The 22,391-nt window shown below is 39.9% G+C and overlaps 1 protein-coding gene across 4 annotated transcripts in view; it reads left to right on the top strand.

The window, feature by feature from the left end:
* Positions 1-22,391, top strand: part of tbpl1 (TBP-like 1) — a 68,068-nt gene that overhangs the window by 8,678 nt on the left and 36,999 nt on the right. Inside the window, exons 2-4 of one of the 4 annotated variants that reach the window (XM_068026354.1) lie at positions 3,929-4,025; positions 20,946-21,028; positions 21,275-21,467. In XM_068026354.1, coding sequence (XP_067882455.1) covers positions 21,333-21,467 — 135 coding nt within the window. In that variant the 5' untranslated portion in view covers positions 3,929-4,025; positions 20,946-21,028; positions 21,275-21,332. Of the gene's footprint in view, positions 1-3,840; positions 4,026-20,945; positions 21,029-21,274; positions 21,468-22,391 lie in introns of all 4 variants that reach the window. The other 3 variants (XM_068026350.1, XM_068026340.1, XM_068026343.1) reach the window with 3 other exon arrangements.

Below are 22,391 nucleotides of genomic sequence, written 5' to 3'. Positions count from 1 at the left end.
TTTTTTTATTCTTTCACAGGATGCGTCACTGGCAAGGCCAGCATTTATTGCCCATCCCTAATTGCTCTTGAGAAGGTGGTGGTAAGCTGCCTTTTTGAACTGCTGCAGTCCATGTGGTACAGGTACACCCAAGATGCTGTTAATTTGGAGATTCTACTCTATTCCAAGATCCAAGTCATTTATATATAGCAAAAAAAACAGTGGTCCCAGCACTGACCCTTTGGGAGCACCACTGTCTCCCATCCTCCAACCTGTAAAACAACCATTCACTACGACGTGCTGGTTTCTGTCCTTAAGCCAATTTTTTTTAAATCCAGTTGGACACTGACTCTCCTATTCATGAGCTTTAATTTTGTTAACCAGCCTTTTATGTGGTACTTAACCGCTTTCTTAAAATCCATACAAACAGCATCCACCACATTCCCTTTATCAACTTCCTCTGTTACTTCATCAAAAAATTCAATTAGATTGGTCAAGCATGGTCTGCCTTTTACAAATCCTTGCTGGCTATCCTTAATGAACTCAAACCTCCAAGTGTGTACTGATTTTCCGCCCCCCGATTATTGTTTCTAAAACCTTACCCACCACTAATATTAAACTAACTGGCCTGTAAATACTAGGACTGCCCTTACGCCCTTTCTTGAATAAGGGTGTCGCTTTTCCCACTCTCCAATCCTCTGGCATCTCCCCCGTATCCAAGGAAGATTGGAAGATTATGGCAAGCCCTTCCACTATCTCCATCCCCATTTGCAGCCTGGGGTGCAAGCCAACTGGACCAGGTGACTTATCTACACGAAGCATAGCCAGCTTTTTTATTACCTTCCTCCCCTCTCAATTTTCATTCCATGCATTGCCTCTACTCTCCACTTCTACTGATATTTTGTCCGATTCTTTTTCCTTGGTGAACCCTGATACAAAGTACTCATTATATTAGCCTTTCCCTGCACCTCTAAGCATATATTACTCTTTTTGTCCCTAATAGGCCCCACTCCACCTCTTACTATCTACTTTCTTTTTACACACCGGTAGAAGATTTTTGTGTCCCCCTTTATGCTGACTGCCATTCTGTTCTTGCGTTCTCTCTTTGCCAGTCTTATTTTCCTCTTCACCTCCTCTCTGAACTTATTGTATATAACCTGGTTCTGACATGAAGAATTCACCTGACATGCAGCATACACCTTCTGTCTTTTTTTTGTTTGTTTCATCATCATCTCTATCTCCCTTGTCATCCAAGGAGCCCTGTTTTTGGTTCGCTTGCCTTTCGCCCTTGTTGCAATGTACCTGTCCTGTACCTGAAGCATCTCTTACTTAAAGATAACCCATTGTTCTGATGCAGCTCTTCCTGTCAGTCTTTGGTTCCATTTTATCCTTGCTAGATCCCTTCTCATCACGTTGAAATTACTCTCTTCCGATCTAGATGTTCAGCCTTATTTCGTTCCTTGCTTTTCTGCATTACTAGTCCAAACCTTATGATACAATGGCCACTCTTACCTAAGTGCTTCCTGACGGACACTTGGTTCACTTGGCCCATCTCGTTTCCCAGCGCCAGATCCAGCAATGCCTCCTTTCTAGTTGGGCTGAGAGCATACTGAACAAGGAAGTTCTCCCGATCACATTTCAGACATTCCTCCCCCCTCCTTACCCTTTCAACGTTTTGATATTTGGGTAATTAAAGTCCCCCAATATCACCATTCTATAGTTCTTGCACATCTGTGATTTTTCCCTGCAGATTTGCTTCTCTCTCTCCCTCTCCCTATGGGATGCCCTTAGTAACATGATCATACCCTTTTTACTTCTCAACTCTAATGAAATGGATTCTGTCCTTGCAGCAGAACATACGTACGCCTCGGCAGAGGGCCTCATTCCTCCCTATCTGTGTAATCTCCTCCAGCCCTACCACCCTTCAAGCTATCTGCGCTCCTCCAGTTCTGACCTCTTGAGCATCCCTAATTTTACTTGCTGCACCATTGGTAGCTGAGCCTTCAGCTCCCAATGCCCTAAGCTTCTTTCAAGACAATCCATAAAATCAACTTATTTGCGAAGCTTTTGGTCATCTGTCTTAATAACTCCTTTATATGGCTCGATGTCAGTTTTGTTTGATGCTCCTGCGAAGTTCTTTGGGATGGTTCACTATGTTAAAGGTGTTCTATAAATACAAGTTGTTGTTGATGTTTCTTTCAAAATGTAAAAAGAACGGCCAATTGAACCTAGAGCCAAGTGCAGTGATGGCCAAGGGTGGCTTTGTTAAATGCTACACGTGATTTCATGAAGTTGGCTAATGCTGGATCTAAATGGGCATTGCCTCTGTTTGAAGACTAAATCAGCTAGACAAGGTTGCTGAGTAAAAGACTGTACAGCATGCCACAATGGTTTGTTTTGTTTCCGTGTCAGTCTCTGTAACATTGGTTGAAGTTGTTGATTAAGAGAACTGGCACTTGAAAAACAGGTGGTGGATGATAAAAGTACCCCATCTGCCGAGGATAACTCTTCCACAGTCTGCCATAATTTAGGCAAAGAAATCACAGGCCAGAATGGATATAGTTTTGTTATTTCTTTTGAGAGTGATTCACTATCTCTTCAGTGATGTACTCACCCCATACGTGTGCACATATGCACCATTCAATGTGCTCATCAAATTTATTCATGTCTGTATGGAAATGGTTGACAGCTGCTAATAGCACATATTAGAGACTAGATTCTCTAACTGGAAGCAACAAATGACAGCACATATGCAAACTGCACCACCTTCAGAGGATGTATCTTAAGTCAGTGCTGCCACACTGCAGTTTTTGTACAAAGACCATTCGAATGCAATCGCTAAAATGCCAGTAAAAATGCTCAATCTATGGAATAACTTAATTGGGCTCTGATCTCTTGTTCTCTGGAGGGCATTGAGTCTTGCCTGCATGCAGTATTGTTTGTTGCTTGATAAATTGAACTGGGATCCAAGCAGACTTGATCGATTGCCAATAAGTGGCAAAGAAGTACTAAGGAATTTGAGCTCATCCTATTGAACTCATCCTACTTCAAACTGTCTAGATGATTTTGAAAGCGATCCAGAGTAATTGTGTAATTTGAATAAGCACGCTGTTCTTGATTTCAAGAGCAGTACATATGGACGTACATATTACTGTAGTGGTATCCCACTAATTTGATGTAAGAGGATTTTTCTAATATTACTGTTGCATTCCTTTATGCACTTCAGTATCAAATTCTGCATATTGACAAACCTACAAGTCACAGGAGTGTTCACCCAGTGCTGAAACAGAATGTTGCTGCTTATACACCCCGTGTACATTGTGCTGTGCTAGTGCACTTTGGCTAATGGAACTTTTTTTTTGTATGTTTGTTAGAAATGAAACTGTATGTATGCTGTGTTAATGTATTTATCTCCATTGATGTAAAGTCAATTTATTTACCCTACTGGGTGTAGTACTCCATCCACTAGTCCCTGTGTTATTATATGGGCATTCATGGAAGCTTACTGACCTTTTATGTACAAATAGTGGATAATCATTTTAAATTCAGTAAATTGTTTAATGTAACCTGAGAAATCCAATGTCATAATCATACCATAATCGTATCGGCGATGCCCACATTTTGGCGAGGCATTTGACATTTAATGAGTATCTATAGCAAAATGGTATTAACATGAAGAAAGCCATGTTTAACCATGAAGGTGGAAATAAATGTCTCCTTTTAGTCAGAAAAGAGATCCTATATTTGACCAATAATTTATAGAAAAAGAGAGTGTCTCAGATCCCCAACAAAATACCAATCTAGGTGTTAATGACTGAGCTATTCTTTCCATCAAATAACCCTTGCGCAATTCATTATTAGGAATGCTGAAGAATGTAAGGCAGCTTCTGAATGATCTTAAAAAGGGTGGCATGTTTCAAAGGTAATTCATGATACACTTCTGAAATAGAAGGCCAAGGTGGAGATGTGTCATGAAAGAAAGACTGCTGCTGAATGGAGAGTGGCAAACAGTGGAAGGGTGAAACTGCATTGGCTTTTGAAATCTGGTAAGTTACTTTCTATAACCACATGTAATGTAGACAAACCTGTTATGAAAATTATTTTTAAATTGTCAACTCATGTAGTGCTCTTTGTCCTCATTTTCTCAATTCCTGATGGTAACACCAAAGAAAGTTCACAAGATTTATGCACTTGCCTTTAAAATACATCTTAATTTGTAATATCTACTTCATATTTTTGCAGATAATTAATCCAAATTCCAGCCAACAATTGTATCGTGCTTCAGGAGGAAGATGAACCTCAAGATTTGAAGGATGAGGAGGGGGTAAAATCCTCTGTTGAATTACAAATACGGCATGCTGAGGGCCTTTTTTTTTAATCAAAAAACCTAGAAGTCACCTGATTTGAATTTGCTTCCATTTGAGGAGTATCACAAGGCTACCTTATAAAAGGCTGTCAATATTCAAGGAGCTACCTAAAATAGATCCTTTACTGTCACTGGGTCAAAATCCTGGAACTCTCCTTCCTAACAGCACTGTAGGTGTATCTACACCACGTGGACTACAGCGGTTCAGTTACCTCTGGCAATTCAAGATGGGCAATAACTGCTGGCCTTGCCAGCGACGCCCACATTGCATTAACCAATTTAAAAAGAAAAGTTGGAAAGGGACGTAATTAAAACAGCAGAAATTGGGGAAAGTGTCTTCTAACTTAGGGCAAAGAATATACAACAGATGCTGTGTTGGGTATACATCAGCCAGCTGCTTGATGAGATAACAAGCAAAATTCAGCCCTTTACAAGTAAGCTTGGCACAATTAGCCAGATTTGTAATGAGTATCCGGAGCACAATGTTGCAAAACTAGCTATCTGATGTGGCTTGGAGATCTTAGACAATTGCTTAGAGTTCTTGCCTGCCTGGAATTGAACAAATGATCATAAGCGCGACATGGCTATTGTGCCGCTTCACTCTGTTTTTGACTAACGATAGGTTCCTTCTGCAGATTTCACAGTTACCCACCTCATGTTGAAATTCTTAGTTTATTTCACTTAAATTGCATACTAAAATATGTTCTTATGTGGTGTACAAGATGCAGTGTAATCTATTTGCCTTTTCTGTTGAAGGCATTAAATAAAAAAAAAATCCTCACTTGTGAATCCAGAGCCTTTTCATTGCCAGTAACCAGTTATCATTTAAACGTACTTTTATATTCTATTGAGATCCCAGATGAATAGTGTTGAAATAAAGACCTGTTTTATGCTCTCTGGATGTTTTTTATTTGCTTTGGATTGCACTTTTCATGTGTAATTTTCGCAGATGTCTGTGCTAAGGTGGGACCCTAAAGTTTACAAGTGTCAACTGTGGCCCAGTAGTAACATTCACCTCTAAGTCAAGAAGTTGTAGTTTCACAAACTTAAGCACACAATCCAGGTTGACAATTCATTGCAGTATTGTGAGAGTACTGCAATATCAGAGGTGTAATCCTTTAGATGCAATATTAAATCAAAGCTGCCTTGACGGGATGCAAAAGATCCCATGGTACTATTCAAAAAGAGCAGGTAAAGTTGGCAAACAAGCAAACACTTATCAGTCGACCAATACCAAAGCAAAAGATTATCTGGTAACTTTTATTACTGTTATGGGACCTTACTGTGCATAAATTTGTTTTTGTTTTCATATTTTCTGCTTCTTTACCTCTAGTCTTTGTTATGCCTATGCAACCTGAATTCTCTCCTTATCCATTTTTGACTGTTGTACCAAACCCCTGCCTTATACTTCTAGCTCCTTTTTCTTCCCTTGACCCTTCCCTTCCTACGCCTAGTTATGCCATATTTCATTTATCCCATCTTGGGCATTTTGCACCCTCATCCTGACCCCAAACCATCCACTGTTTTCCTACGCTCTTGCCATTATCCTCGGCTTGAATTCGCTTAGGCCTGCAGCTATCTGTTGCCATCCCACATGGCCTCTACTCCTCTGGCCTTGATCATAGACATGTCCTTCTCCAACCACTTGCGAGTATCTTTCACTACCTATATTCCCTGATCCCTTCCACCCCTACTTCCTTCTGCGCCTGCTGCTGGAAAAAATACTTCCCTCACTCTGCCACTCCTGCCAAGTTATTAAAAGAACACTTTTTAACCCTCAACAATCCACCCTTTGGTCCTACATTTGACACTTTTTTCCCAGCTGTTGAACAGATCAGCACTCCCTGTCCAACACCTTTTGATGTCTGCAGCAAAACTTTTACTCTCTCCTACTGTGTTCATTCTGCTTGATATGGCTTCCATCTTTGCTTCTTTTTAAGTCTGAGAATTGTGCACTTGCACTTGTATAACACACAACTGGTTTGATGGTCCAGCGCCAGATTTAGCTGGGCTACATAAAAAGCACAATTTGGCCTCACTTTCTTATGCCAAAACTGCTCACTACTCCAGAGTCATTCTTAAATGCAAAAATAGTAGTGCTTTCTTTTCTCCATATCAACCATCTTCTTAAACCCCGCTCCACTGACTACCATCTCACCACCCCCGCCCCCTCCCCCATCCCCAGCTCTCTCCTCCAACATGCAAAGAGTTTGTGGACTGAATGTACACTAAGATTGAGACCATTCATTCTGTTGTCTGAGCTATTTTCCCTCCTTCCTACCTAATAGCCAAGCCTACTCTAAGCTCAACCTGGATCTTTCCCCAGTTTCTCTCAGTCCCTGGTTTCTCATCTCAGGTTCTTGTCTTGTGTATCTAACCCATCTGCTGCTCTCTCTCTCCCAATGTAAGCTGACCAGCTAACACTCCCTTTCAAGTCGCTGTGCTAGCTGACTTTGCAAAGGATTCCCTTTCCTTGAGTACTGTCCCTCCCTCTCAAAACTACTGTTATTTTCCATTTCAAAAAATGTATTTTTGATCCCTCTGTCCTTCCAAACTATTGCTCCAACCTAACATTCCTTTCTTGTCCAAATCCTTGAAACATAGAACAGTTACAGCACAGAAGGAGGCCATTCAGCTCGTCATGTCCATGCCAGCTCTGTGCAAGAGCAACTCAGTTAGCCCCACTCCCCTGCCTTTTCTCCACAGACCTGCAATTTTTTTCTCTTCAGACAATTATCCAATGAAAGCCATGATTGAATCTTCCTCCACCACACTCTCAGGTAGTGCATTCCATGTCGTAAGCACTCACTTTTTAAAAAAAAAAGTATTTCCTCATGCTGCCTTTGGTTCTTTTTGCCACTCACCTTAAATCTGTGTTCTCTGGTTCTCAACCCTTCTGCCAATAGGAATAGCTTCTCCCTATCGACTTTGTCCAGGCCTCTCATGGTTATGAACACTTCTATCAAATTTCCTCCCAGCCTTCACTAAGGAGAACAACCCCAGCTTCGCCAATCTATCCCTGTAATGAAATCCGTCATCCCTGGAGCCATTCTTGTAAATTTTTTCTGCACACTCTCGAATGCCTTCACATACCTCCTAAAGTGGACTGCCCAGAATTGGGCACTACTGCAGTTGAGGCCGAATCATTGTTTTATTAAAGTTCACCATAACTTTCTTGCCTCTATTTATAAGCCCAGGATTCCATATGCCTTGTTAACCGTTTCCTCAATCTACCCTTCCTCCTTCAACGATTTTTGCACATATACCCCCAGGTACCTCTGCTCCTGCACCCCTCCTAATATTTCCTTTGTTTTGGCATTCACTTTTTGTATGATTATATACAGCTGTGAATCATCTTGGGACGTTTCACTATGTTAAAGGCACTATGTAAATGTAAGTTTCTCTCCCCCACGCTACAACAATGACCGCACTTCAAAAGTACATATTGGCTGTGGTATGCTTTAAGATGTTTTGAGGTCATAAATGCAAATTCTTTCTTCTAAGATATTTAGTATCAAACTAACTTAAATTTACTTTTTTTTATTCTTTCATGGGATGTATGGGCATCGCTAGCCAGGCCAGCATTTGTTGCCCATCCCTAATTGCCCTTGACAACTGAGTGGTTTGCTAGGCCACTTCAGAGGGTGGTTAAGAGTCAAACACATTGCTGTGGGTCTGGAGTCACATGTAGGCCAGACCAAGTAAGTTTGGCAGATTTCCTTCCCTAAAGGACATTAGTCAACCATCGGTGATAGTTTCATGGCACCAATACTAAAGCTAGCTTTCAATTCCAGATTTATATTTTTTTGTTAATTGAATTTAAATTTCATCAGCTACCGTGGTGGGATTTGAATCTGTGCCCCCAGGGCATTAGCCTGGTTCTGGTTAATCAAGAGTCGTACTACCAAGACAATACAATGCAATAGTTTTAATTTTAAGAGAAATGATTGCATGCAAAGAACAAGATGTACAATACAAAAATCTTGAGGCACCTAAAGATGCTTAGAATTTTTGAACAGAAAACTTCATGTATAAATTATACTAAAACACTAGATGTAGCAGGTGAAGGGACCAAATCTGTACTGTATCTGTTTCAAAAATGAAAGGACACAACTAAAGGCGCTGTATCTGAATGCACGTAGCATTTGAAACAAAATTGGTGAATTGAGAACGCGAATAGAAATAAATAAGTACTATCTGATAGCCATTACAGAGGCGTGGCTGCAAGATGACATAGATTGGGACCTGAATATTGAAGGATACGTGGCATTTAGGAAGGACAGGAAGCTAGGAAAAGGTTGAAGGGTAGCTCTGTTAATTAATGATGGTATTAGTGCAATAGCGAGGGATGACCTAAGTTCAGGAGACCTGGATGTAGAAGCACTTTGGGTAGAGATGAGAAATCATAAAGGCAAGAAGTCACTTGTGGGAGTGGTGTCCAGGCCACCTAACATTAACCACACTGTGGGACGGGGTATAAAGGAAAAAATAATGATGTGTCAGAAAGGTACAGCGATAATTATGGGGGATTTTTAACCTGTATATAGACTGGAAAAGTCAGATTGGCAAAGGTAGCCTAGATGCGTGCATAGAATGTTTTTGGGATAATTTCTTGGAACAATACGCTCTGGAGCCATCCAGAGAGCAGGCTATACTAGACCAGGTATTATGAAACGAGATGGGAGTAATTAATGACCTCATAGTTAAGGTGCCTCTAGGTACCAGCGATCATAATATGATTGAATTTTATATTCAGTTTGAGAGAGAAGAGTGGGTCCAAGACTAGTATTTTAAACTTAAATAAGGGCAATTATGAGGCATGAAAGCAGAGCAAGTGCAAGTGAACTGGCAAATTAGGCTAAGGGATTTATTTTTATTACTTTATTTAGAGATACAGCACTGAAACAGGCCCTTCGGCCCACCGAGTCTGTGCTGACCAACAACCACCCATTTATACTAATCCTACATTAACTCCATATTCCCTACCACATCCCCACCCTTCTATCACCTACCTACACTAGGGGCAATTTACAATGGCCAATTTACCTATCAACCTGCAAGTTTTTGGAGGTGGGAGGAAACTGGAGCACCCAGCGGAAACCCACGCAGGCACAGGGAGAACTTGCAAACTCCGCACAGGCAGTACCCAGAACTGAACCCGGGTTGCTGGAGCTGTGAGGCTGCGGTGCTAACCACTGTGCCACCCATAATAGGATAGGTCAACAGAGATGCAGTGGCAGATGTTTATGGGGATATTTCAGAATACACAGAATAGATACATTTCAACAAGAAAGAAAAATCCAAGGGTGGGAGCTGCCATCTGTGGTTAACTAAAACAGTTAAAGATAGTATTAAACTTAAAGAAAAATCCTATAATTGCGCAAAGATGGGAGGCAGGTCAGAAGATTGGACAGAATATAAAAAACAGCAAAGAAGGATTAAAAGTTTGATAAGGAAGGTAAAATTAGAGTAGGAGAGAAAGCTAGCTAGAAATATAAAGACAGATAGATAGTAAGAGTTTCTATGGATATTTAAAAAAGAAAAGTTAACACTGAGTGTTGGTCCTATATAAAGTGAGTCTGGGAAATTAATAATGGATTAAAAAGGAGATGGCAGATGAATTGAACAGGTATTTTGCATCGATCTTCACTATTGAGGATACAAGTAACATCCCAGAAATAGCTGTGAGTCAGGAAATGGAAGGGAGGGAGGAACGCAAGAAAATTACAATCACCAGGGAAGTGGTACTGAACAAATTGTTGCAGTTGTGGGCTGGCAAGTCCGTGGGTCCTGATGGACTTCATCCTAAGGTGTTAGAAGAAGTGGCTAGTGAGATAGTTGATGCGTTAGTTTTAATTTTCCAAAATTCCCTAGATTTGGGGAAGATTCCTTTAGATTGGAAAATAGTGAATGTATTCAGAAAGGGAGGGACCCAGAACGCAGGAAACTACAGGCCAGTTAGCTTAACATCTGTCTTAGGGAAAATGTTAGAAGCTATTGTTAAAGATGTGATTAAAGAGGCCATTTAGAAAAATTCACGGTAATCAGGCAAAGGCATCATGTTTAACCCATTTATTGGAGTTCTTTGAGGGAGTTCGATGTGCTGTAGATAAAGGGGAACTGGTGGATGTATTGTACTTAGATTTCCAGAAGGCATTTGATAAGGTGCTATATCAAAGGCTATTGCAGAAAATAGAGCTCATGGTGCAGGGGGTAAAATGAATAGAAGATTGGTTAGCTAACAGGAAACCGATATTAGGCATAAATGGCTCTTTTTCTGGTTGGCAAGATGTAACGAGTGGTGTGCCACGGGGTTCTATGCTGGGGCCTCAACTTTTTACAATTTATATAACTGGTTTAGATGAAGAGACCGAAGGCATGTTTGCTAACTTTGCTGATGACAAAGAAAGCTGGGAAAGTAACTTGTGAAGAGGACATAAGGAGACTACAAAGTTATATAGATAGGTTAATTGAGTGGACAAAGACCTGGCAAATGGAATATAATGTGGGAAAGTGGGAAATTGTCCACTTTGGCAGGAAGAATAAAAAAGAAGCATATTACCTGAATGGTGAGAGGATGCAGAGAGATCTGCATATCCTAGTGCATGAATCACAAAAGGTTAGTATGCAGATACAGCACTTATTTGGGAAAGCTAATAGAATGTTATCGTTTATCACGAGGGGAATTGAATACAAAAGTAGGAGGTTATGCTTCAGCTATACAGGGCATTGGTGAGACCACATCTGGAGTACTGTGTACAGTACTAGTCTCCTTATTTAAGGAAGGATGTAAATGCGTTGGAGGCAGTACAAATAAAGTTTACTAGACTCATACCTGGAATGGGTGGCCTGTCTTACGAGGAAAGATTGGACAGGCGTGGCTTGTATCCACTGGAGTTTAGAAGAGTAAGAGGTGACTTGATTGAAACATATAAGATCCTGAGGGGTCTTGACAGGATGGATGTGGAAAGGATGTTTTTCCTTGTGGGAGAATCTCAAACTAAGGGTCACTGTTTCAAAATAAGCGTAGCCCATTTAAGACCGAGATGAGGAGAAATTTTTTATCTCAGGTTGAGTCTTTGGAATTTTCTTCCTCAAAAGGCAGTGGAAGCAGAGTCTTTGAATATTTTTAAGGAAGAGGTAGATAGATTCTTGATAAGCAAGGGGGTGGAAGGTTATCGGGGGTAGTGGAAATGTGGAGTAATCAATTCAGCTGTGAACTTATTGAATGGCGGAGCAGGCCCGAGGGGCCGAGTGGCCTACTCCTGTTCCTAATTCATATGTTCGTATGAGCAAAGGAAAGCTCTGGAAGTTTTTTTGAAAAGATTTCAGATATCAGTTTGCCTACTTGCCTCATGTCTTTTTTGCATGAAAGGAGAGTGTGATATATGTAGCTGCATATGTGTAGAATAACAAGACTGCCTTTCTCAGGATTCAGGACACTATTATTTTTGCATCACTAACAATGTGTCACTTCAACCTTTTTGTCAGCTTTAAACCAGTCTTCTACATCATTTTCACTAAGCTGGTTGATTGGGTTTGTAGAAGGAACATCCCTCAGCATGACAAGAATTTGAGATATTGTATTTTTTTATGGTGAACATTAAAGCCTTCAAATTCTTCATCAGAAGACACTTCTGCAAACATAACATGGCTCCAATTTTCTCCAAGCCCTCCTTAATGTTTCACCTTTAACTGAATTCCATGCACAACTTCTACCACATTGAAAATTGCACCTTTAATGTTATAATTTGATTGAAATTTTCGGATTGTGCCTTCCTGAATGAATAACCTTTAGGAAATCTCTCCTGTAAAAACATTTCATGTTCTGGATGACGTCCTGATCCATTGGTTGAATCAATGAGGTGCAGGCAGGAAGTTGGTAAGAATATTGCTGGACACTAACTTCGATACATGAAGGTTGAGCTTGATAATTGTCTAATTTAAAAAAAATAATAACTTTGTTATCTTCAGGTTTTCTTATTTTTCCAAAATGTTCTTTCACTACAGGTACAAAAACATAATGAAACCAATTTTTTATGCTTTGTAATCAACAGGTAATTGCTTTACACCTTTTAAATGCTCTAGGATAATTATATTTGCTGATTGCCAAAAGCTTCACATGGTATGTTCCCACAGCATTAGCACATGCAAGCACAGTTATTCTATCTTTATTTTGCTTAAAACCTGCAGCACGAGATTCATTTGAACCTGATAGGGTAGAATTAGACAAACAGCACCAAAATAGGCCTGTTTCATCTGTGTTAGAAATTTGTTCTGGGAATAGATCATGTTCAGCAATTAATTTGTTGAAGAAATCATAATACTCTTCTGTAGTCTCATGGCAAGCTGATTTTTGTTCACCGCTTGTATCTAGCTGCCTTTTAAAGCAAAAAAGCCATCCATCGGAAAATGCACATGGTCAGTCAATTAATTCTATTTGCTTATGAAAGTCTTCTACCTTTGCAGTGAGCATTAGGCCTGAGACTGTGACACCTTCGGAGCATTTCAATGAAAGCCAATCGTATAACACACTGTCTTGCTGCTCTAATTTAGGTTTATGTAGAGCACGGTGTTGTTCCATAGCTTTATTAGTCTCAGGATTAGCAAAGAATTTTAACAACTGGTCTTTTTGTCCCTTGATGTCGTATATGGTAGCCGAACTAACATTATATTCCTTCATCAACACATTACGATTTCCACCTTTTTCAAGATGCCCGCAAATGTCTGTTTTTCTGGTTTAGCATCGACACAACACTTTTCCGCTTTTCCCCTTTCCTGTCGATGCTTTATTGGATGCCTTAATGCATGGATGGGGAGATAAGTCGCGATACTGCATAGGCACAGCAACGCAACGAGATGGACTGCTAGCAGCACCACTAAGATGACTGCAGCATCACTAACCACAGTACTAATGCCAAGAACATTCAGCTGAGCATGGGAAAACGCGGCATTGGGAGACGAGCCTCGGATGATTTCGGAAATTCTGGATAATAGAACCACATAACAAAGCTTTTACTGTACTTTTATTGAACTGAACTCCTAATCCAGATCAGCCCCCTTTTAATGAGTCCATTCAATCTTTTGCTCCTCTCAGCTCCAGGACTTCATAGGACTTCAGGGTCACTGACCCGAAACGTTAACTCTGCTTCTCTTTCCACAGATGCTGCCAGACCTGCTGAGTGATTCCAGCATTTCTTGTTTTTGCTTCATAGGACTTCCTTGGCGCAGCTGCTTCATCAATGATCTTCCCTGCATCATAAAGTTAGAAATGGGGCTGTTTGCTTATAACAGCACAGGTAAATTGGCCATTATAAATTGTCACTAGTATAGGTAGGTGGTAGGGAAATATAGGAATAGGTGGGGATGTTTGGTAGGAATAGGTGGGGATGTTTGGTAGGAATATGGGATTAGTGTAGGATTAGTATAAATGGGTGGTTGATGTTCGGCACAGACTCGGTGGGCCGAAGGGCCTGTTTCAGTGCTGTATCTCTAATCTAATCTAATCTAATCATTCAGCTTGATTTGCAATTCCTCAGATAATGAAGCAGTCCATGCCTGCAGGCAGTAGGACCTGGGCAATATCCAGGCTTGGACTGATAAGCTGCAAGGAATATTCATACTACAAAAATGCCAGGCAATGACTATCTCCACCAAGCATACCTAACCACTTCTAGACATTCAGTGGCATTACCATTGCCGAATCCTCACCATCAACCACATAAATTGTGTGGCCACTAGAGCAGATCAAGAGCTGGGTATTCTGCAGCAAGTGGCTCACCACTGGACTTCCCAAAGCCTCTCCACACCATGCAAGGCACAAGCCAGGAGTGTGATGGAGTACTCTTGATTTGTCTGGCTGGATGCAGTTGCAACAACACTCATGCATCAACACCTTCATGGACAAAGTGGTCTGCTTGATTGGAACCTCATCCACTAGCCTGAACACCAACTGGCAGTAGCGTATACTATCCATATGATGCCCGAGTTTCTTCAGCAGCACCTCCCTAAACTGGGACCTCCACCTTTTTTGAAGAACAAGGGCAGCAGGTGCATGGCAGCACCATCACCTTCCCAAGCCACACACTATCACATATTGTGGCTTGGACATATATCATACACTTATGAGAGATGATGAAGACCTATTAATATATTTCATTTAAAATTTATAGCTGGGGAAAAATGTAATCCTTCTGAGAGCTAGTTTAAAAAAAAAATTATAGCATCCCAATATCACTGCTACGCAAATGAGCTGGCTTTAATTGTTTCACTTGTCAATGAATGATATTGCATTGGAAGTTATTTGGTATATAGAAAATGTGACGAGGTGGTACTGTAAATTTGTTATCACCAAGGGTAATGTATTTCAAACTAGTAGCAGTGTTAATTATGGGGGATGGTCATCACCCCAATAACTTTGAGGTTCTTCAATTTTGTATGTTAAGACTAAAACAAAGCTGCCTACAAATAATTTGTTCTTTTTTAAATCCGTAGTCATGATTGTATTGTGATTGAGTCTGATGCGAATGGGAACGCGGCATTGGAAAACATTGTGACTATACTGTACCAAGTCAGCTAAATCTGGACTTCAGTGCCCCCTGCACAAAAAATCCTTTGAATTAAATCGAACCTTGCCCCAAACACCTGAAAATATATGGCATTGCCAGACATAGTGTTATCCATGAATGTTTATAGATGTTATTAATTTAGCTCCCTTACACAGGTGGGCTCGGTAATATTCAGATGCTCATCTGGCTCATGTACTAATCCCACAACCTATTGGGAAAATCAAGCATTTCAGGGATCTGAATTGGCCTGAACCTTCTTGGGCCTTGATCTTATCATTTGAAATTCTAGTCAGAAAATCAGCATGCGGGTTGCCTGAAAAATCTGTGGACCAAAAATAAGCATTTTTGTGCTTTATCTCCTCAGCAAACATGTAATGTCTTGTACCTTCCAAACAGCAACATTTGCTGAACCAATTTCCTTTCTGCACAGGAACTGACTGAATACATCTGGCATTCAAAAACAAACTAATGTATAGTTTGAATTTTATCATCCCTAGCGTGGCTTGGGGACCCAGAAAATAGTGGATGAAGACAGTGCCCTTGGCCTTCCCACCGCCATTCAGTTTTGTCAGGGGCAGGGAAAGCCACTGAAGGACCTCTTCCCGCTGCTGCTGGTATTTTACCAGCAGCTGTTGGGAGTCCTGCCACTTGGAGAGATTGGCCAGTAGAACCAGGCGGCCTCCCTGCAGGCTTGGTTGGGGTGGGGTGCGGTGGGAGCACTCCTACTTGGGCAATCTGGCCTATGGAAGATCTCCGGCGAGAAATGTCACCCCTATCCCCCCTCGCTCTCAACAACTACCATTCACCACCACCGCCCCCCCCCCCCCCCCCCCCCCCCGCCTCCCCACCCTGTGAGGTAGTGGTCTAAATGTTGGAATCAGTTTGAGGCTAATTGTTGGCAGAAGTATTTTAGATTGCAAGCTGTTTATAACTGTCCAGTTCTTGCCTTTGGCTTGAAGTGTCAGGTTATCAAGATCAGGAAATCATCAAGAATTACTGGCCTTATTTTATTATTCATACTTTTGACACTTGAAATAAGATACCTGAAATGTGATGTGAGCTGGATCCAAAACATATATTTATTATTGAACTAATGAGTTGATCTTTCATGGCATAGTATGCTGAGGGTTGGAACCAAACATGGTCTTCTAGTGAAACAGGGTTAGAGGATAGGGAATAAATTGGACCAGGATCTAAAGATGTAATTTAGTCTGATTTTAAAGTTATGCATTCTGTCCTTATTTATTTTTTATAATATCTATAGTTAACCAGAAAAACATACAGCAATTTGGGAAGCGTAGAAGTGAACTTGTTTGGAGTGTTGGAATTTTTCTGTAGTATTCAGGAGCTGGAGGTGCAGACTAAGGAGATACAGTGGTACCACTGGTGGAGGAGAGTGTAATTACAGTGTTGCAATTTTACATGAACAATTTACATTAGAAATGTGGACATAGGAATTTAGAATTGGAAAAGTTGACACAAAAATGTGGCAACGAAAGTAAACTTCTGTGGACTAGAAGGGTATGCAGATGTAAGATTTTTAATATAGATATTCATTGGAACACTGGTTTAATGTCTTTTAAACCATGGGAATGCCATTTTGCATTGATAATCTCTTGGTTTTGCTTGATTGTCTTTTTCGGATCTGGAAGAAACACAAGAATTTTCTCTCCTTTTTAAATTGCCCATGTTTCTGAGATTAACAAAGGAAATCTGTAATTGTGCCAATGGGATGTGGCCTGTTTCTCATTCTATATTTTATTTTCTGCTTTGCTTGCATGCCTGTAATAAAAAGATAAACTTATTATGTTTAGGAGCCTTCAAGTAGATTCTGCTATTGTTTCCATTATAATTTGTACCTCACAATTAAATTTTGTCTTCCCAAAGTTTGGGGACAGGGTCTTTGGTCTAATTCTCTACCTGAGAAGGTTGAACAGTTCTGTTAATAAGGGATGAGCTTAGAGTATTGCTGAAAACAGAGACATTTTGTCGAAGCTTTTAGTCTTGCACTCATCAGGACAATACGCAAGAATGCCAATGTGAGAGACAGCGACAAATTTATACTATATGGGAAGAGAGTGCTGATTGGTTGACAAGTGCACTCTAATTGGTAGAGGCATTGCCATGGGGAATGCGCCAGTTTATGGTGACTGACAGTTAACTGCCAAACTTTGAAATTTATTTTCACTTATTTTGTTTAGCTGAAACAGGTGCAATGTGTGTACATGTTCTTTGTGTCTGCAAAGAACAGGGCCCTGTGTATTAATATATGTAGCTTCATATATTAGCCTGGACAGGCTTGGCTTGTATCCGCTGGAATTTAGAAGAGTAAGAGGTGACCTGACTGAAACATATCAGATCCTGAAGGGTCTTGACAGGGTGGATGTGGGAAGGATGTTTCACCTGTGGGAGAATCTAGAACTGGGGGTCACTGTTTAAAAATAAGGGGTCGCCCATTTAAGACAAATGAGAAATTTTTTCTCTGAGGGTCATGTGGAAATGTGCAGTAGTCAGTTCAGCCATGAACTTATTGAATGGCAGAGCAGGCCCGAAGGGCTGAGTGGCCTACTCCTGCTCCTAATTCGTATGTCGTATGTATATTCCAGTACGTGCAAATGTGCCACACGGCAGGTCCAACTGCCTGTTTCAGCTAAACAAATAAATGACAGCCGTTGGCTGGTTCATTCCTCAGGGCAATGCCTTGACCACTCAGAGTCAAGCTGCTTGGATTAGATTTCAAACAAAGCTTGGCAGTTAACTGTCAGTCACCATAAACTGTTGCATTCTCTATGGCAATGCCTCTACCAATCAGAGTCCACATGCCAACCAATCAGCACTCTCTTTTCATACAGTATTTATGTGTTGCTTTCCCTTACATTGGTATTCTTGCGATTTGTCCTGATGAGTGCAAGACGAAAAGCTTTGACAAAATGTCTCTGTTTCCAGCAATACTCAAATTCTGTACTATCAAATGACTATTAGCTTAGAATGGTAAATCTTAGTATGGTGATCAGATTTGCATTTTGCTCAAAGTTATCTGATATGCAGAAGTGCAGCACTGTTCAGGTTAATATTTAACCCCATGTGTTGTATACACTCCCCGTAAATTCAGAGTTGGTCAGAGCCAGGGCTAAGAGTTTCCCAAATGTAGAGCAGTGGAACTAGACTTGGACTGCTCTAGCAAAGAATGGACACAGACTTGATGAGTCAAATGGCCTCCTTCTGTATTGTAACATTTCCATGGCTTCTTTCACCTTATCATTACAATGCCATGCAACATGAATACCTTACTGGAACTAAGTCATAAGGTTCATCTCTCAAGAATGAGGTTTCCACTCTGGTATGTAAGTCGCAACAAATATTTCAGTAAGACTGAAGCAGCTATTTTGGTATATTTTTAGCTACTGCTATCTAATCAGTTTTTTGTTAAAACCAAGCAACATGTACTTCTCTGCTATGTCATTACACCTGTCAATATTTATAGCAAAAAGAAGGGCTTGTGTTTCTAAGGTGCCTTATCAGAAATTTGCAAAGCAATTCATTTGCATTTCTTTATTTCCTGTATTATAAGACAGACTGCAATTAAGGATGGGGAAAGAAACTCGGCACCTGGAGTTGTGTCTGCAGTTATACCTTCAGTTTTGTTGTTGGGTTATCAATCAAAAAACTGTCAGTATTCCCCTTTTATTGATTCGGTGTCAGCCTTGGCTCAGTGGTAGCACTCGCACCTCTGAGTCAGAAGGTCATGGGTTCAAGCCGCATACCAGAGACATGAGGCTGTACTTTAGGCTGATGTTTCAGTTCAGTACTAGGATGGATCGCAATATTGTTGGGTGGTCTTTCTGATGAGACATTAAACTGTGTGCCCTCTTGGGTGGATATGAAGGATCCCATGGCACCATTCAAAGAAGAACAGGGGAGTTTTCCCATTGTCTAGGCCAACATTTATCTCTCAATCAACACCTAAAAAAAATGTTCTGGTCATTTATTTCATTGTTGTTTGTGCAAATTGGCTGCTGTGTTTCCCTATATTACAGCAATTGGCTTTCAACTGCTTTGGGATGTCCTGAGGTTGTGAAAGATGCTATATAAAAATTGAATCTCTTATGAACTGGCCAGATTTTCAAATCTGAAGTAATGGTTTTCTACTTGCCTAATTGGGAATTGTGCTGTTATCTGTCTATGGATGAGTCGGTTATTGAACATCTGTTTGCAAAAGGAGGTAATTGGCAACCTTCCATGATATCTGTTCAATAACCCATGATCTTTTTGAAATCCTCTGTTTCTTACAGGTATAACATTTACTTCACATATAACATGTTGCACTGATTTTTAACTTTATGAGCAATATAATCTATTTGGGTTGTTTAGACTGTCTTCTGAAAGTTTGATCACCCTGCAAGAATGCAGAAAGTCTCAATATCCTTGCATATTGGTCCCTTGAAGGACAGGCTTTCAAGGATGTGAATGAGATTTATTAGCTTGCAGTGGAAGTACTGATGATCGAAGTGATAATAAAGCATGTGTTAGAAATTCTTCTTTTAGCAAGACTTTGTTAGATGACTTAACCCAAAGTTAATAGATTTTGTCGGAGTTGAATTTTGTGCAGCGTGCTAAGATGCTAGTAAAGTTAATTGCTTGAAGCAAAATGTTAGCACTTGTGGGTGCTGAGGTAGAAGTAATGTGGAGAAGGTATTCCTAGTTTTTTTCTCTCTGATACCTTAAATAAGCATGCAGATGAGGGAGTGACAGCCTCCCTCATTACACTGTTGTGTCCTGGGCATCCGAGACCTCCAATCATCAGCGGATAACTCTCAGGAAAGCAAAATGGAATCTGATTGATACTTGCCTTTTCCCATTGCACTTGATTGTCTGCCTGGCTCCTGCAAGTCTTTAAGTCAGGATTTTCGCAGACAAGATTTTTCTCAACAGCAAATCCCTTTTTCTCATTGACAAAACAAACAATAAAGCAAGTTTTGTGAATTACAGATGGAAAGAAGATTATTAATACTTAGGCTTACTGACAAAACGCCATGGGACAGGATGTTTGGAGTTTGTATTTTCTTTGCTGTTTACTCGCTTTCATCCTATTTTTGTTCATTCACGGGATGTGGGTGTAGCTGGCAAGGCCAGCATTTATTGCCCATCCTAGTACAACTGAAGGTTGTATAAGGCCACTTTAGAGGGTAGTTAAGAGTCAACCACACTTCTGTGGTTCTGGGGTCACATAAAAGGCCAGACTGGGTAAGGATGGCACATTTCCTTCCCTAAAGGACATTTGTGAACCAGATGAGTTTTTTTTTACAACAATCCATAATTTCATGGTCACCATTACTGATCCTAACTTTTTATTCCAGATATATTTGTTTAATTAAATTTAAATTCCCAGCTGCCATGGTGGTATTTGAACTCATATCTCCGGATCATTAGTTCAAGCCTCTGGATTACTAATCTAGTCACATAACCACTCCAGACCCACAACGATGTGGTTGAATCTTTACTGCCCTTTGAAATAACTTGAATACTTAGTTATATTCAAGAAGGCAGCTCACCACCACCTTCCCAAGGGCAATTAGGGATGGGAAATAAATGCTGGTCTAGCCCACATCCTGTGAATGAATTAAAAAAAAACAAATAATGTTACATGTATTTTTATTCGGGGGTTAAAGAAAAATGACATTGACACAAGCTAGTTCTTTTGACATTTGTAAATTGAAGACAGTAATACACCATTAATAAATCATTTTCAGCTATGTATAATCTGTGTTTACAATTAAAGCATTAAAAAAGAACAAGCTTGACCATCAATCTATTAGATAAACATTTTAACGAATAATTTGTCTGTTTCAACAATGTATCCATGTTCAGCTTTTAATGTTCGAGAGCTAAGTGTCCATTGCAGTTTTTTTTCTGTAATATTTTTAAGAATGTAAGTATTCTTTGTAGGTATTCACTATTATATTTGCAGACTGCAATTTATAGAGCATTAAGCTGATAATAAAACTGAGATACTGTTTTTATTTCACTTATAGATTTGCTGGTATCCTTTCTGCTAGACGTTGTTTATATCTGCTTTTTACTCAGACTCTAGAAATTGGCTGCCCAGCTGGCCATGGTGAGTATTTTTCTATTCTTGACTCAAATGCATTACCAGAAAATTGTGGGGTGCCTTATAGCTTTTTGCAGTATACTTAGCAAAATATGCCTTCCCTATAGTAACATCTAAATTTTCCAGATTTGTTTCATGGATACTATTTTGAGTAAGGCACTCCAGTAGATATTGAGTAACGTTTGCTTATTGTTGTGATATATGTACTATCGTGTATATATATGAAGTTAACATTTTGTTGTTCTAATCTAGTATAGCACTATCTAGATGGTATGCTGTCTGTTGGGCAGTTGGATAACAAGCCATACCCATGGAACCGGACAATGATATTGCACTGGATATTTTGATAACAAATGTAGTCTGTGTCTTTAAAACAAGATGCCATTTAAATCTTCGGAAGATTGCACTGGAAGGAACAAATGTGATCTACAAAAGAGATGTTGGAGTAAGTTTAATTCTGTTCGTGTTCTCACTTCTGCATTGTTCAATTACTTGCAATAAACCATCTGACCACCTCTATGCTGCTGCAGTGAACAATATTAGATTATTTAATAAGCAATGGATAAATCGTTCTTGTTTATATTTAGTTAATTTTTTTAATGTGTAAATTTCAAAGTGGTTTACTGATCTTCAGTTTTAGTAAAGGTCACATGTTTATTGCTTAATTTGCTTAATGAATTCTATATGATTTCTATAGTTAATAGTAAAGCTTTATTGTAAAAGAACTGAATGAGTACATATAGACAAAATTAAGGTATGTGACCAGGCAGATGACTACTATCAGACCTTTGAGTGCTTACTACTGTTAGATTTGGGTACTGATTTTCAAACATAATCTTTTGATGTATTTTCAATTGCTGCCTTTGATTCTTGCAGCGTTCAAAAGAATGAACAAAGTTTCAGCACCAATATACCGTGTTTTTCATGTTTTATACTGATTTTTGAGCTAGTCATTGCCCATAATTTAATCATTTTGTAAGCCGAATCCTAAGTAAATTGTAGCATAGCTTCTATTTTGTTCAAATTAAACAGTTCTTCCCTTTGCATTTATTATCTGTTAGTATCCCAGTATAGGTATTTTTGGCAGCAGTGGGGAATATTATTAATTAGATCAAATATCTGTTAGAATTACTTGCCTTCCAGGATTGGTGGAAGATGATCCTGCATCATTGATCACTTAAAGCTACGTACCTAGAATCAAAGAATGATCCAGCACAGCAGTAGGCCATTCGACCCATCATGCCTGTGCCAGATCTTTAGTAGAGCTATCCAATTAATCCCACTCACCTGCACTTTCCCCATAGCCCTGTAAATTTTTCCCTTCAAGTATTTATACAATTCTCTTTTGAAAAGGGCAAGGCCGAGAGCG

The sequence above is a fragment of the Heterodontus francisci genome, chromosome 3 (genome assembly GCF_036365525.1).
Source record: "Heterodontus francisci isolate sHetFra1 chromosome 3, sHetFra1.hap1, whole genome shotgun sequence".
NCBI classification, from domain to species: domain Eukaryota; kingdom Metazoa; phylum Chordata; class Chondrichthyes; order Heterodontiformes; family Heterodontidae; genus Heterodontus; species Heterodontus francisci.
The sequence above is the reverse complement of the archived record's forward strand: the minus strand, read 5'-3'. Positions and strand labels throughout refer to the sequence as shown.